Source organism: Ruditapes philippinarum, unplaced genomic scaffold, assembly GCF_026571515.1.
Source record: "Ruditapes philippinarum isolate M1 unplaced genomic scaffold, ASM2657151v2 ctg5453_1_1_1_1, whole genome shotgun sequence".
Taxonomy (NCBI): domain Eukaryota; kingdom Metazoa; phylum Mollusca; class Bivalvia; order Venerida; family Veneridae; genus Ruditapes; species Ruditapes philippinarum.
In genome coordinates, this window is record NW_026853320.1 from 46402 (window position 1) to 64140 (window position 17739).

The 17739-nt window shown below is 34.7% G+C and overlaps 1 protein-coding gene and 1 long non-coding RNA gene across 2 annotated transcripts; both read right to left on the reverse strand.

The window, feature by feature from the left end:
* Positions 1 to 7880: 7880 nt before the first annotated feature.
* On the reverse strand, positions 7881 to 10348 carry LOC132736483 (ATP-binding cassette sub-family A member 2-like). The gene is made up of 4 exons (XM_060723623.1): positions 10337 to 10348; positions 9722 to 9926; positions 8954 to 9133; positions 7881 to 8677 (listed from the first exon to the last, which is right to left on the reverse strand). Exons 1-4 carry the CDS (start codon positions 10346 to 10348, stop codon positions 8541 to 8543), a joined length of 534 nt encoding a protein of 177 aa, XP_060579606.1. The 3' UTR covers positions 7881 to 8540.
* Positions 10349 to 10481: 133 nt separating this feature from the next.
* On the reverse strand, positions 10482 to 14949 carry LOC132736481 (uncharacterized). The gene is made up of 3 exons (XR_009626584.1): positions 14841 to 14949; positions 11415 to 11611; positions 10482 to 10598 (listed from the first exon to the last, which is right to left on the reverse strand). It is a non-coding gene; the product is annotated as an uncharacterized LOC132736481 (long non-coding RNA).
* Positions 14950 to 17739: the final 2790 nt, after the last annotated feature.

Below are 17739 nucleotides of genomic sequence, written 5' to 3' on the forward strand. Positions count from 1 at the left end.
AGGGCTATTATTTGAACAAAGTTTGTAGACACTGACTAGAAGATGTTTCATGCTTAAAATCTAAACTCTAGCTATTTTGGTTTTTTCAAAGAAGACTTTTTATGTTTTTGCTATACACATATAAGGAAAATCAATGACCCCCGGGGCGGGGCCAATTTTAACCCCAGGGCTATTTTTTTAACAAACTTGGTAGACACCCATTAGAAGATGTTTCATGCTAAATATCTTAGCTCTAGCTCTTTGAGTTCTTTAAATGAAGATTTTTTAACTTTTTACTATATGCATATAGGGAAAATCAATGACCCCCTGGGGCGGGGCCAATTTTGACCCCAGGGCTTTTATTTGAACAAACTTGGTAGACACCCATAAGATGTTTCATCCTAAACATCTAAGCTCTAGCTCTTTGAGTTCTTTTAAAGAAGATTTTTTAAGTCTTTACTATATATGCATATAGGGAAAATCAAAGACCCCTGGGGCAGGGCCAATTTTGACTCCAGGGCTTTTATTTGAACAAACTTGGTAGACACTCACTAGAAAATGTTTATTGCTTAATATCTAAACTCTAGCTATTTGGGTTTTTTTTAAAAAGATTTTTTAAGTTTTTGCCATACACATATAAGGAAAAACAATGACCCCCGGGGCGGGCCAGTTTTGACCCCAGGTCTTTTATTTGAACACACTTGGTAGACACCAATTAGAACATTTTTCATGCTAAATATCTTAGCTCTAGTTCTTTGGGTTCTTTAAAAGAATATTTTTTAAGGTTTTACTATATGCATATAGGGTAAATCAATGACCCCCAGGGCGGCGCCAATTTTGACCCCTGGGCTTTTATTTGAACAAACCTGGTAGACACTCATTAGAAGATGTTTCATGCTAAATATCTAAGCTCTAGCTCTTTGGGTTCTTTAAAAGAAGATTTTTTAAGTTTTTAATATATACATATTGGGAAAATCAATGACCCCCTGGGGCGGGCATATTTTGACCCCAGGGCTTAAATTTGAACAAACTTGGTAGACACTCACTAGAAGATGTTTCATGTCAAATATCTAAGCTCTAGCTCTTAGGGTTTTTTGAAAGAAGATATTTAAAGTTTTTTTTATCTGCATGGAATTAAATTCTTTGAACAATTAAAAGGTGACCACCAAAGGAACATTCCTGTGAAGTTTGGATGAAATTGGCTAAGTGGTTTATGAGGAGATGTCATTTAAAGTAAAAGTTTACGGATGGACGGACGGACGCCGGATGAAAAGTGATCACAAAAGCTCACCCTGTCACTTTGTGACAGATGAGCTAAAAAATTAAACGCCCTTAACAATTAAAAAGAAATCATTTCCCAAAATGCAGTAATGATGAACGTTCAATCCTAACATATCAATTTACTGCACAGTTTTATGTTGACAATCTTTGTGATTAAGCTTACGTATGGTATACAAAAAAGCGCCATGCAATATATTACAGTCCAAGTCGATGCTTGTGACATAAGCAATGCATAAGAAAACCATTTATTTATAAACAGTTACATTGATATAAAAATAAATTGAATACAAGACATGCCCATGGACAGAATGTCGGACCCCCTCATCTTTACTCAAACTATAACATGTATAAGCTTCAGATCAAGGAGAAAGATGTACATATAGGTGAGAAGTGTAGACAATCCCAGCTATCCTCCTCGCCACTTTTTGTGACCTTCACAAACACCTGTTCAAGGCCACTGTCTGATATACCATAACTCGCTATCCCCAACTCACTTTTCTTGTCCTCCAGAAGTCTAAATAATGGAACAAAATGTTCGTCCGTCTACACTGGGATTGTCATATGGACCTCATTGTCTACATGCTTGGATATAAAGGCAGGTGGGATTATCTGTTTTACCATTGTGAGAACCTGAGCAACTTTATTCCCATTCAGCTCTGAACGTCCATTAGTATGCATACCTAAAAGAAAAATCTATTTATAGAATCCAATCAAACATGAATCAAATTTCAAATCAAATATATAAAAATTAAAAATTGATTACCGATCTTTTCTTTATTTCTTTCCTTTCTAATGAGTAAATGCATGCGAGTTATACTGTAAAATTTGATATTTTCTCAAACTCTTTATATCAAGCAAATTGAAAAGGCTAAATGTTCAGGAATTATTAAAGTCAGTTCTGTAACTTTGTACGATATTTACATGCTTATCCAACAATTGAAAATCTTTAATGAACTTTATAGGCAAAAATGGGTCAAAGACAGAAAAGGCCGGGTTGCATTTGTACACCAAATATCATGAGGCTGTGATGTTACGAAAAAAAAATTCCATTGACCCATTGTCGAAAATTTAATTCAGTAGGTAAAGAGGTAGTGGATTAGCTACACACCTAAAATCGAATCCCACAGTATGGGACCATGTACATGTGTCAATGCTGTATGCCAAATATCAAGAGGCTGTGATTAGTAGTTTCTGAGAAAAATGTTACGAAAATTTCCTTCCATTGACCATTAATTTGTAAACAGGAAGTGGATGAGCTGCAGACTTGAAATTGAATCCCACAGTATGGGACCATGTGTCAATGCTGCATGCCAAATATCAAAAGGCTGTGACAAGTAGTTGCTGAGAAAACTGTTACGAAAATTTCCTACCATTGACCATTAATGTCAAAAAATCTAACTAATTTAACTAAGTGGATAAACAGGAAGTGGATGCGCAACAGACCTGAAATCAAATCCCACAGTATGGGACCATGTGTCAATGCTGTATGCCAAATATCAAGAGGCTGTGATAAGTAGTTGCTGAGAAAACTGTTACAAAAATTTCCTACCATTGACCATTAATGTCAAAAAAATCTAACTAATTTAACTAAGTGGATAAACAGAAAGTGGATGCGCGACAGACCTGAAATCGAATCCCACGGTATGGGACCATGTATAATGCTGTATACCAAATATCAAGAGGCTGTCATACGTAGTTGTTGAGAAAACTGTTACGAAATTTTTTTCCCCGCCCGCCAGCCGCCCACCGCCCGCTGATTATACAGTATCTCATACATGTTATTTCATAAAAAGGACGTCAAGCTTGCTCTGCCTGAGACAAGTGTTTTTAGACTGAGATATCATCAAATAATATTACTTAACTTTTGATTGAAATTATTTTCAGAGAAACTATCAGAGCAGAATTCAAGCCGCAGACTTTACCACCAGACCTGCTTGTTGAATCCTTGAAAACAAGCCATTTGAGCAATAGGGAAAGTGGGCATGCATGGCGAACATGGCTAGCATGTAACATAAAGAAACTAGAACTATCGCTGAATGCGATTCATACCCCCACCAATGTCCTTGACAGAAGACAACTTGGAAAGGTGGTTAAGGGAATAACTTAAGTGGCACAAATACATAAAAAGAAATTATCTCTGGTGAAAAAAAGACTAATTGTACAGGTAATAGTAAAAATATCTATTATCAAATCATGTTCGAAACAGTTACAAATAACCTTTCATTTTCCCAATATACTAAACTTTTTATAAGTCAATTTTTGACCTTCAAGTGTGGCCTTGACCTTCAGCTGGCACAAGGGTAAGATGGATTCTGCACATCGCCCAATTGGAGTGAACATTTGAGTAAAGTTTGAAGAAAATCCTTCCATTAGTATAGAATTTATAGAGCGGACACAACATATTGTCTAGTATTGATTGTATGTAAATTTAAAGACTTAAAAAGGGGCATAACTTTGTCAAAATCCAATACAGAGTTATGAAACTTGACCTGCATATTGTAATTGTGACACCTCATATATCTTTTAAGTTTCAAGCAAATACCTATGCTAGTTTCCGAAATATTCAAGAACATGTTTTAATCTAAGAACATTTTCTAAGTCAATTTTTGACCTTCAAGTCTGACCTTGACTTTAGTCTGCACAAAGGTGACATAGATTCTGCACATAACCTTGTTTAGGTGAACATTTGAGAAAAGTTTGAAGAAAATTCTTCCATTAGTATAGGATTTATAGAGCTGACACAACATATTGTCTAATATGTGATTGTATGTAAATTTGAAGATTAAAAAGGGGCATAACTTTGTTAAAATGCAATACAGAGTTATGAAACTTGACCAGCATATCTTAATTGTGACACTTCATTTATATTTTAAGTTTCAAGCAAATACCTTTCCTAGATTCAGAAATATTCAGATATATGTTAAAATTAAAGAACATTTTCTAAGTCAATTTTTGACCTTCAAGTGTGACCTTGACCTGAAGCCGGCAAAAGAGTGACATGGGTTCTGCACATAACCTTGTTGAGGTGAACATTTGAGCCAAGTTTGAAGAAAATCTTTCCATAAGTGTAGGACTTACAGAGCGGACACGACATACTGTGTAATATTTAGTTGTTTGATATTTGACCTTCAACTGTGACCTTGACCTTGAGCTGACACATGAGCAACATGGGTTCTGCACATCCCATTGTTGAAATGAACATTTGAGCCAAGTTTGAAGAAAATCTTTCAATTAGTGTAGGACTTACAGAGCGGACATGACATATTGTGTAATATTTGATTATTTGATATTTGACCTTCAATCGTGGCCTTGACCTTAAAATGACACATGGGCAACATGGGTTCTGCACTCCCCCTTGTTGAGGTGAACATTTGAGCCAAGTTTGAAGAAAATCTTTCAATTATTGTAGGACTTAAAGAGCGGACACGACATACTGTCTAATATTTGATTGTGTTTGATATTTGACCTTCAATTGTGACCTTGACCTTGAGCTGACACATGGGCAACATGGGTTCTGCACATCCCCTTGCTGAGGTGAACATTTTAGCCAAGTTTGAAGAAAATCTTTCAATTATTGTAGGACCTACAGAGCGGACACGACATACTGTCTAATATATGATTGTGTTTGATATTTGACCTTCAATTGTGACCTTGACCTTGAGCTGACACATGGGCAACATGGGTTCTGCACATCCCCTTGCTGAGGTGAACATTTGAGCCAAGTTTGAAGAAAATCCTTCAAGTGGTATAGGAGTTATAGAGCGGACACGAAAATGGAGACGGACGGACCGACCGACCGACTGACCGACCGACCGACGCGACAAAGCGAATCCATTATAGCCCCCCCCACATTTTGTGGTGGGGGTATAATAAACTCAAGAATACACTGCTGTATCACATAAAAATGCAGTCTTTTATAAGTCCATTTATAAGTCACTATAAAGTATATGTAGAAATAGTCCTCAATTCATATGTAACAGGGTGAAAATATTGTGAATTCAAGTTGAAATATCTACAAGACAATTCATCTCGGACATTCAATCTAACGGTCATTTGTCTTTATTGATAAAGACATCATGTTGGGCTAGTTACAAGTTAGTCACTTGCGGAGATATTGGTAATTACTGGTTAGTTATCCAGGAAAGTTTTATTGGACCGACTGTTGAGATATGATGAACAAAGTGTCATAAGGTGTAAAAACCACATAATCGAAAAAGAAAATTAAAACGTTATACTTTTGATTTTTTAAATGATGCAAACATTATATTGTCATTAAGAGTGAATGTTTAATGTCTGGACATGTGCACTGTATGACTTTTAATTTCAACAAAATTAATGTCGAAACATTCATCCAGTTAAGAAGTATGAAACTATAAAACAATATCATCCAAGCAATATGTAATAAATCAACTCAATGTGAACATACCTTCATCTTTCAAAATGCAGAGCCGGTAACCATCCCCTAGTTTAGACTTAAGGTAAGATGGGGTACCAGCACATTTCAGTTTGTCGTCTGCTATAATTAGAATCCTATCCCCCAAAGTCTCTGCCTTGTCCATATGGTGTGTGGACACCATAATTGTCCTTCCTTAAAGATGAAAGTTAAATATCAGCTTGTTTTATGCTAGCAACACTAGTAATTTGCCTAAATCAAAACCAGTCTGCACTTTTATGCATTATGCAAGCATGTAAAAACAAGCATATATAAAACACTATATCATGTGATCCCTATTTATTTTTCCCTTTTATAATGAAGAACAAAACTGAGGGTTACTGGTTCGTCAATTTAATTTGTAGTAAACACTATAATTCCAGGATACATCATGCCAATTGTGGATCACTATACCTCTGTCACTCACATTGTGATATTAGCTCTGTACTGCAATTACAATTTCTCAATCCAAATGCTTAATAATTATCAGATTATTTTAAGTACAACACATAGGTCTACTTCATCTACATGGTACAATGACCAACAACTTCTATAACACAAAGAAAGACCTCAGGTGACCTTAACTTTAGGAGGGAAACATTATGAGCAGATAACAGAGGGACCTAATTACATAAAGTTAAGAGTAAAAATCAAACAAGGTTGACAGAGTTGTCTTTCTTGGAAAATAACAAATTAACCTTAAAAATAGCACTTGGTTACAATCCTTTATTACATGCTTTTCGGTGGTTATAGATGTACTGAATGGCGAACAGTGCAGCCCATGAAGAAACAGCATGGATGTATTGGTAAAATATGTCAACCAAAAGACCATTACTATAGTAAGTAAAGGAGCTGATACGTGAACCTGAGACCCATTGATAAGCAGTGCATAACGTAACCAATTGACCACAGATTTTTTCTACAATAAGTTGAATGTTGAGGCAGAATATGTTACAGGTTACTGCAGAGTTTTACAACAAACCTGAATGAAATCCCATCTCACCATTATCAAAGTTTCCTCAACAATGAAAATGTAAGCTCATCCTATTGTTACAATAAAAATTACTTGATTAAACATTAACACCAAATTTGTGTTGTTTATATCTACATCATAGAAAAAATTCAAATGTTAATTCAACATATCTATTAAAATTGGGAAAATAATTACAATTTACATAGAGAAAAACAGAATCCCTAAAAAAAGCCCAACACTACAAAAATGAAAATGTTACAGGCTCTGTTTGATTGGGCCTGTTCATGGATGGTACTGGAATGTTTACGCCCCCTAGCACTGACTTAACCAGAATTCAACATTAAAACACAAAATGGTGGAAGTTTTGAATTTAGAAACATTTCCAGATGTGTTCATATAAAACAACTCTGGTTCTGCTTAAAATATATAACAAACAAATAATCTAACTTTAACTTATTGTGTACAATGGTGTTAACTGTATATAGTTATACTAACATAGTTGTTGTTTTTCCAGCACCATTATGACCGAGGAACGAGGTGATCTGGTTCTTATACAACTTCATAGACAGACTGTCTAATGCTGGTTTATCTCCCTTCCTGTATACCTAGCAAATTAAAATAATTACATTATACATATTTATCAATATTCAATATCAAAATATAAAGGGAGATAAAAGATAATTTAGCAAAAAATGCTCTTCAGAAATATCTGCCCATTCCAAATTATTTAGTGAACAGGTATCAAAAAAATTCTAAGTTATAAAAGGGACATAAATTTGTACATTATAACTTTAGTATTATCTGTCCTTGTGTATCTCATGATGATAATGTACAGTAAAAACCCTCAATTAAGACCACCAACGGGACTGGACCAAAGTGGTCTTAATTGTTGGGCGGTCTTAATTGCAGGGTGGTCTTAATTGTGGATATTCTTATCAGTGCTTACACATGTTATGACCACAGCCTATTTTGTTATCACTTCAATATATACATTATAAATAAACATTAAAACAAATTCTTTTCATTTTATTTAAAAGTTTGTGTGAAATTTGATTAATTTGAGCACCTGAGCATGTGAAAAAAGATGGGGGGGGGCTTTTGTCCTACCTGTATTTTTGATGAGGGGGGCTTTTGTCCTATGTGCAAATTTCATGGGGAAGGGGGGGGCTTTTGTCCACTTTGTCATTTTTAGATGGGGGGGGGGGGGGGGGCTTTTGTCCTACACTCTATTTCTTCACAAAATAAATGTGCTTAAAGCAACATTAAACCACTCTAAAATTTACTTTCTCACCTTATTTCATACAATAACCCAATAACAACAGTTTTTGACACCTTGTGAAATCAAGTGTCATGCCTAAGAGCATTCAAGCAGATAACAACAGAACAACATATTTAAGATCTAGGAAGGTGTTGATTTTAATATCAGTGTTCTCAATAGTGAGGTCAAATAAAGAACAAAACAAGAATTGGGACTGAATTTGGAGGTCTTAAAAGTGTATAAGCCAGGTGGTCTTAATTCTGTTCTTTTAAAAACTGGTCTCAAAAGCGGGTTGGTCTTTATTCTGAGGTGGTCTTAAGCAGGGATTCTACTGTATAAGTAAATTAGTTTAAAGCTTTGGTAGTTTCTGAGAAAATGGACCTTAACATATTAAAGGTCACAATGACTTTAACCTTTGACTTTTTGACCACATAATGAGTGTGACAGGTTTAAACCATCAAGGTTAATCCACATATTATGAAGCTTATAGTATTGAAATAAATGACTAACTATATGGAAAGTTAACAAAGGCCAACAATCTGATCATGACAAAACCTCTTAAAATATCAGTCTTGACATACCAATGCAATATATTTAAATCTTGACATATGGATGTATTAATCTTGATAGGATATATGATTCATACTAACCTTTCTCAAGTTGTTCACAACTTCTCCTCTTGTCAAGTCTCGCAGGTCCGGTTTAATATATAGTGTACAGATACAGTCTGTGTTACACCCACACCAATATATACCTGAAAATATTTATTATATGTTGTCCGACAAGATGAAACTGTCCTGTATTCATATTGTTCAGCATAGACAGATTTCTCATGAAATTTGACATTATATCCTTTAAAGCCTTAAAATGATTATTTATGGTAAAATTAAGATGATGATATTGAAACACAGCCCTGTTTCCACAGTAAAGGATTCATGTTATCACTAAACATTGATTTGTTTTACTATAGGTAATATCTATATCAATACCTAAAATAATGGAAGGGGAAATAACTCCAAATCAGATATACCTGAGTCATCATCAACAGTGACATCATCATTTTCCGGATCATCATTGACGAGGTAGTAACGACGTCTGCTACGATTAATTCCGAACAGACGTTTAAGACAACATGTTTCCCAAAGTGATGTTCCACACCAGTAAGAGCTTGTGAATGGAAAATACCATGGCTTTGGTATACCATAAGATCCTAAAATAATAATAAAGAGTGCCATGATGGCCTAAATATACCATATGTTCCTGAAATAATGAAAAATGCCATGGCCTAAATATACCATAAGATTCTGAAATAATGAAAAATGCCATGGCCTAAATATACCATAAGATCCTGAAATAATAATAAAGGGTGCCATGGCCTAAATATACCATATGTTCCTGAAATAATGAAAAATGCCATGGCCTTAATATACCATAGTTCCTGGTGTAATGGAAATCACTATAGCTTTGATATACAAAGATAATAACATGGCTCTTGTATACCATTAGTTTCTTAAATGATAGAAAATACAATAAGTTTCTAAAATGATAGAATATACAAAGGCTTTGTATACTGGAAGTTCATTAAATAATGAAACAATACCATGGCTATGGTAGACAGTTATTACTATGTTTCTGAAATAAAGAATGAGACTCATTTGATATATAAGTTGAAACTAAGTTAATGGCATTTTCGATGTAAACAGTAGAAAATCCAGGATGATTTGCAAGAAAAATGGTTAATTACATTAACTGGTTAGTTCTGAATAGAATAAAAGACTAAGTTCTAATTTAATTTTACCTGGATGTACATTCTCTATATACCAGGCCAGTATAAAGTAAACAATTGTGTCCACTGCTATCATTATCTTCACAATCTGTAGACTTAAATTATCATGTTCCCGTGGCGACACATGCAGGTTCTCCCATTGTAAGCTTGATCCCTCTAACTCATAAAACAGGAAATATTTCCCGCCTACACCCAGAGCTGATGTTGGAAATATTGCCTGAAAAATAAGTTTTTATTATCGAGATTATAAAAAAAATACAATGTATTCTGTTTCATTAATTTCTTATTTTTAAGACAAAATATCCCTCAGAAATATTTTTATTTTTATGTCACAAAAGTATTTTTAGTTTTGGTGTTCTGTTGTATTTTACAGACAGTTTATAACTCATCTACATTTCATAACTGAACCATATTTTGGTTGTATTGCCTTCTGTGAATTAGAATCATTATAGTGACTTAGTATTTTGCTTTACTCAGAATTTATTAAAGTTTGATTGTGTATGACGCTATAAGCTTATAATAGACATACTTTTCAAATCTGCTCCTGGAAACAACCGGTACTGAGGTAAATGTGTCTAAAATGTCCTGCTCAAGGCAGCAATGTCTAATGCCCTTGACAAATTTTACGATTGTTATCATCTTTAAATTCTACACTTAACTTTTTAGTGGATCACTTGGTTACAGCAGGGTAAGGGCCAACATGTATTGGTTCATGAAGTTTTATGTCAGATACTTACAGTAATAGTTTAAATGTATGCCGGTATCCTGGCCGCGTTAAATCCTCTCTGATGGCTATATACATGTATGGTAGGTATATTATGAAGTAAAATATACCCGCACAATTGCTGCAGCAAGTTTAGCCCGTGAGAACATACTGTCAATTAAAAACCTGAAATACAACAGAAAACAAGAAAACAATTAAGATGCTTTTTACTCAATTCGGGCTTCAATAACACCAATTATTGATCTTCAATATATTGAATTTCGGGTATATTTTTTATTGTTTACACTATATTATATGTTATTTTAGTTTTGGAGTGATATATGTGGATATATTACCTGTTAAGAGCTGTTAGGCGAGGGTGATATTTTATCTTGGCAGGTAATATATCCACATATATCACTCCAAAACTAAAATAATAATTTTATTACCCTTCCCCTGCCGGGTTAAGACAATTTTGATATAAATCATTGCTACTTCTTATGAAACGTCGAAATAAGATTCCCTTTAGGGTCCCCTTCACCACAACATGATGTCACATAAATACATGACGTATGTTCTTTCGAACCTAACGAAAGTAAACAAGAGAAAAGGAGTAGTCTGTTGAAAGCACTTTTTTGAATTAATATCAAGCTTTCACAAGGTCATATTTGTTTTCAATACTGATGAGAATATGTATCATTACTCTATTTTGGTAAATATTTATCATTTGACAGTTAAAAAGTGCTTGTAAATCGGAATTTACATCGCGTAAAATCAAACCGTACGGGCAGCGCCACAGTGCATTTTGTTTACAACGTGGGGTACCCAATGGGAAATTTATTGTGTATATTACCCGTCTGGCTCGGTAATATCAATTTCTTTCGGGTGACCAATATCCAATCAAAAAGGAGGAAAAAATCTGAAAGGGTAATAAAAGATTTTTAAATATCACGTTTTCAGGCTTTACGACCAAAGTCTAGTTCCTTTAAGTGATATACTTACGAAAAAGCAATAGAAGACAGGGCAAACATTTCCAGGAACATAAACACTATGACTGGATTACTATGTGATAGTACACTTCCATAGTATAACATCAACGTCAGCGTTACCACGGTAACAGTCATCTGTACTGCGGCAGTTATAAACCACGCCCACCAGTGTACACTGTCTGATAAGCCCATCATCTTCATTACCTGTAACTCTGAATAAGTTTTATAATATACTTGTGGAATACAAAACTAATGAGTGAAATATAACCTATACCGTTTATCATATATATCATTAACCCTATATCACTCATTTCTGAAACAAGAGGCCCATAGGGCCCTGGATCGCTCACCTGACAAATAGGTCAAACGGTCAAAGTGGAGCCCCTTTTCACCCCAGAAGCTCAATTTGAAAACAAGGAACACCATAATCTGAACATTTTTTGTACACTGACACCAGGAAAATTTTGGTGTAAAATTATTTTAAAATTGAACCAGTGGCTGAGATGTTGTTTAGTTCTTGTTTTCTAATTTTAGCTCTGGCAACCATTTTATCAAACAGTTCAGTCTGTAGGCTGTGAAAGGTGAGCTAATAAAAAGATGACAGAAAAAAAGAAGGAAAACAAACATTTGACATGCCTGGGGATTGAACTGTCGACCTTAATCCCTTGAGGTGGGGTCAATTATCACCTTAGGGGTTTTATTTCAACAAACATGGTAGAAATGCACTAAAACGTGTTTCATGCCAAATATCAAAATTTTTTCAGTTTTTACTATACACATAAGAGAAAAATCAATGACCCTTTGGGCCGGGCTTATTTTGACCCTAGGACTTTTATAAGCCCAAAGTTGGCAGACATCTATTAGAAGATGTTTTATGCCAAATATCAACGCTGTTGCTCTTTTGGATTTTTACTAGAAGATTTTTTTTTTTTAATTTTTACTATACACATGTATATATAAGGAAAATCAATGACCCTCTGGGGTGGGGCCAATTTTGACCCTAGAGCTTTTATTTGAATAAACATGGTAGACATCCATTAGAAGATGTTTCTTGCCAAATATCTAAGCTGTAGCTCTTTTGGATTTTCACGAGAAGATTTTTTAGTGTTTAGTTTATACATATAAGGAAAATCAATGACCCCTGGGGCCGGGCCAATTTTGACCCTGGGCATTAATTTGAAGAAATTTGGTAGACATCCACTAGATGATGTTTCATGTCAATTATCTTATCTATAGTGCTTTTGGATTGTCACAAGGAGATTGTTTAAGTTTTAACTATATACATATAAGGAAAATCAATGGCACCCTGGGGTGGGGCCAATTTTGACCCTGGGCATTAATTTGAAGAAATTTGGTAGACATCCACTAGATGATGTTTCATGTCAATTATCTAATCTATAGTGCTTTTGGATTGTCACAAGGAGATTGTTTAAGTTTTAACTATATACATATAAGGAAAATCAATGGCCCCCTGGGGTGGGGTCAATTTTGACCCTGGGCATTAATTTGAAGAAATTTGGTAGACATCCACTAGAATGATGTTTCATGTCAATTATCTTATCTATAGTGCTTTTGGATTGTCACAAGGAGATTGTTTAAGTTTTAACTATATACATATAAGGAAAATCAATGGCCCCCTGGGGTGGGGTCAATTTTGACCCTGGGCATTAATTTGAAGAAATTTGGTAGACATCCACTAGAATGATGTTTCATGTCAATTATCTTATCTATAGTGCTTTTGGATTGTCACAAGGAGATTGTTTAAGTTTTAACTATAAACATATAAGGAAAATCAATGGCCCCCTGGGGTGGGGTCAATTTTGACCCTGGGCATTAATTTGAAGAAATTTGGTAGACATCCACTAGAATGATGTTTCATGTCAATTATCTTATCTATAGTGCTTTTGGATTGTCACAAGGAGATTGTTTAAGTTTTAACTATATACATATAAGGAAAATCAATGGCCCCCTGGGGTGGGTCAATTTTGACCCTGGGCATTAATTTGAAGAAATTTGGTAGACATCCACTAGAATGATGTTTCATGTCAATTATCTTATCTATATAGTGCTTTTGGATTGTCACAAGGAGATTGTTTAAGTTTTAACTATATACATATAAGGAAAATCAATGGCCCCCTGGGTGGGGTCAATTTTGACCCTGGGCATTAATTTGAAGAAATTTGGTAGACATCCACTAGAATGATGTTTTCATGTCAATTATCTTATCTATAGTGCTTTTGGATTGTCACAAGGAGATTGTTTAAGTTTTAACTATAAACATATAAGGAAAATCAATGGCCCCCTGGGGTGGGGTCAATTTTGACCCTGGGCATTAATTTGAAGAAATTTGGTAGACATCCACTAGAATGATGTTTTCATGTCAATTATCTTATCTATAGTGCTTTTGGATTGTCACAAGGAGATTGTTTAAGTTTTAACTATAAACATATAAGGAAAATCAATGGCCCCCTGGGGTGGGGTCAATTTTGACCCTGGGCATTAATTTGAAGAAATTTGGTAGACATCCACTAGAATGATGTTTCATGTCAATTATCTTATCTATAGTGCTTTTGGATTGTCACAAGGAGATTGTTTAAGTTTTAACTATAAACATATAAGGAAAATCAATGGCCCCCTGGGGTGGGGTCAATTTTGACCCTGGGCATTAATTTGAAGAAATTTGGTAGACATCCACTAGAATGATGTTTCATGTCAATTATCTTATCTATAGTGCTTTTGGATTGTCACAAGGAGATTGTTTAAGTTTTAACTATAAACATATAAGGAAAATCAATGGCCCCCTGGGATGGGGTCAATTTTGACCCTATGTTTTTATGTGAACAAACTTGGTATACATCCACTATGTTTCATGTCAAATATTTAAGCTGTAACTCTTTCATTTTTTACAATAAGATTTTTTAAGATTTATTGTAAAAATAATCTTTTGTTTGCCACGACAACCAGAGTTTTTGATGGATCCAATTCTTTCAGCAACTTTGGTAGAGCTTCATGCAAGGAACATCCATGCAAAGTTTCAACCAATTTGGCCAAGTGGTTTAGGAGGAGAGGTTGTTCAAAGAAATTGTTGATGCACACACGTGCGATGGACGCACGGACGGATGCACAGACGGACAGTCGATGGACGACGTATAATGGGCCATCATTGAGGACATTGTCCTCAGGTGAGCTAATTAAAAGCAAGTTCAGTTTTCTTGTTTATAGAATATTCTGCTTTAGTGTGACATTTTAAATAAACAAGTATACTATAATAAATATACGTTCATAAATGCTTGTAAAATATTTTATGGAAACCAAAAAAAAAAAAACATTTTAAGGGATATTTAACAAGCAATATCAGGAGTGCCAAAGAAAGTCATTTAAAGACAAAAGAAATGCAAAATATAAAAGAGGTAAAATATGTTAACAAACATTTTCAAACCTCTTAATCTTTTCTCCTTTTCATAGACAATTTTCTGTACGAGCATAGCAACTGAATACACCCATGACAGCATTAAACATAGCAGTATAATATGTTGTATTCTTCAGATAAATCTGAAATCAAACATTTAATGTCATATAGAGGATATTTGTTGTTTTGCATGTAAGATTGAAATATATTTCACTGAGCGAACACCAGATGCAATATTTACACGAGTGAAAATAGAATAGCTGGTGTTCACGAAGGAAATACATTTCAATCTTATATGAAAAACAAATAAATATTCTTTTTATTTCATGCTTTTTGAGTGATTTTAAGTATTTTTTACTGATTTTGCCGCGTAACGTCTTGCATTCTCCTTTATGACGTCATCACATTATGATGTCACATCATCAATTTTGAAATATAGTTCTGTTAAATTTCTCTAAATTTGTTACATTTTTGACATGATGTATGATGATATAAACTTTCTTTTCCTAAAGAAGCAAAATTTACATATGACAACATTAATTTTGCCTGTTATTTCATGTAGTTATATTCAATTCATCCACATTCAGATATAGTCCGGCTACAGTGAAAATTTTATTTTATAAATTTCACTAGTGGTTTAGTATGATTACAATCATCTGATATATTACAGTAAAAACACTGGACAGCATGAAATAAATAAGTTTGTTTAAATTTTATCAGGAGAGGTGACAAGAGCCTTAATTACAAAAAATTAATTAGGAGATAGCAAACCCTTAAAAAAATCAAGCATTACCAATGGAGGTGAAGTAATAAATGCCTTTATAACTTAAAGATAGCAACAATAACTTTTATCTCATTTATTTTTTGATTTAAAATCATTAAACTCTAAAGTATTGAGTATAGGGGTTTTATAAATCACTTTTAAAATTCAAATTAAGTTTTCATTTTTATTTTAAAAGGGAAAAGGGTTTAAGGGAAAAATCCCCAAAAACCAAAATTAAAACCATTTTAAAAAGAATAACCCCCTAAAGGTTTAAATGTAATTATTTAAAAAATTTTAAATTTAATTAATAACCTTTCCATTTGGACGTGGGGGACCGGGAAGATAACGGACGGGCCCGGCACCCTGCGCTTCCCCCAAAAATTTTTTCCCCGGTCGAGGAAAAGGGGAAAGAAACAGCCCGAGCCCCCACGGGGAGAGGGCAGCAAATGAACCATCGCTTATTTTAAAAGAATATCAAGGGAGACCCCAAACCCCGATCCCCCAGCCAACACGGATATGGCATTCTGTGAAGGAAAGTTCCTGGACTGGTTACCGGCTTTCCAACCTGTATCTCAATAATTGCTCTCTCTACCAGGTCCTATATGAATGAATGTTCCTGGTCTGGTTACCGGCTTTCCAACCTGTATCTCAATAATTGCTCTCTCTACCAGGTCCTGTATGAATGAAAGTTCCTGGACTGGTTACCGGCTTTCCAATCTGTATCTCAATAATTGCTCTCTCTACCAGGTCCTATATGAATGAATGTTCCTGGACTGGTTACCGGCTTTCCAACCTGTATCTCAATAATTGCTCTCTCTACCAGGTCCTATATGAATGAATGTTCCTGGACTGGTTACCGGCTTTCCAACCTGTATCTCAATAATTGCTCTCTCTACCAGGTCCTGTATGAATGAAAGTTCCTGGACTGGTTACCGGCTTCCCAACCTGTATCTCAATAATTGCTCTCTCTACCAGGTCCTGTATGAATGAAAGTTCCTGGACTGGTTACCGGCTTTCCAACCGGTATCTCAATAATTGCTCTCTCTACCAGGTCCTGTATGAATGTAAGTTCCTGGACTGGTTACCGGCTTTCCAACCTGTATCTCAATAATTGCTCTCTCTACCAGGTCCTGTATGAATGAAAGTTCCTGGACTGGTTACCGGCTTCCCAACCTGTATCTCAATAATTGCTCTCTCTACCCGGTCCTGTATGGATGAAAATTACTAAATATGAATTATGAATAATGCCTATCAGAAATTTAACAGTATTATGGTGCTTTTATTACATGCTTTTCGGTGGTTTATAGAAATATATCAGTGATATAAAACTTGTAATTTCACTGTTTTGAATTTAAGCCCCTAACGTTGTTTCAGTGAAATACCAGCGTACACAGAACTGGGTACCAACTAAATGATGTGACGTCCTAAATGACGTCACATTGTATTATTATTTGGCGCGCTTTTCATTCAGTATTAGATTTTATGTCTTTTTAAAACGTTTATTTGCATGTAATAAAAAGAAAATTTGTTTAGTTTAGTGTAAGATTGAAATATATTTCACCTTGTGAACACCAAAACTTCATATTTCACTTGTGGCTGCGCCACTCATGAAATATACCTTTTGGTGCTCACTCGGTGAAATATATTCCGATCTTACACTGAACTAAACAAATATCCTCTATATAATTGCTCCAAAATTGTGCACAAGCCAGCAGAGCTTTTGGTCTTGCTATAAATATTTCAAAGCAGTCAATTCTGACAGAAGTTTTCCTAGCAAAATGTTTGCGGAACTCAAGAGGCAGTGTGGTCTGCAGTTCTTCTCTTTCTGGCCAATATATGAAATGTTTCATTCTAACAAACATAATATGTATAACCAAAGTAAATATTCATGATGCTGTGGTCAGGATGAAGTCTTAAATCTATATGGCAAATCTTACAATGGGAAATTATGTTTCAGTCTCATAAGAGTGAGCAATGCCCTCTCAGATGCACCAAGACACATATTCTTTTTCATTTAAAGAAATGGTGACACAAAATCCATAACCACCATCAAAGTCAGAAAATACTGAAAGCCTGTATAATATTTTACTTTCTCATTATCTTCTTTGAAACTTCCTTGGTACATGTAGAATGAGTTCAGTTCTGATTTTAAAGCCTCATTCTCCG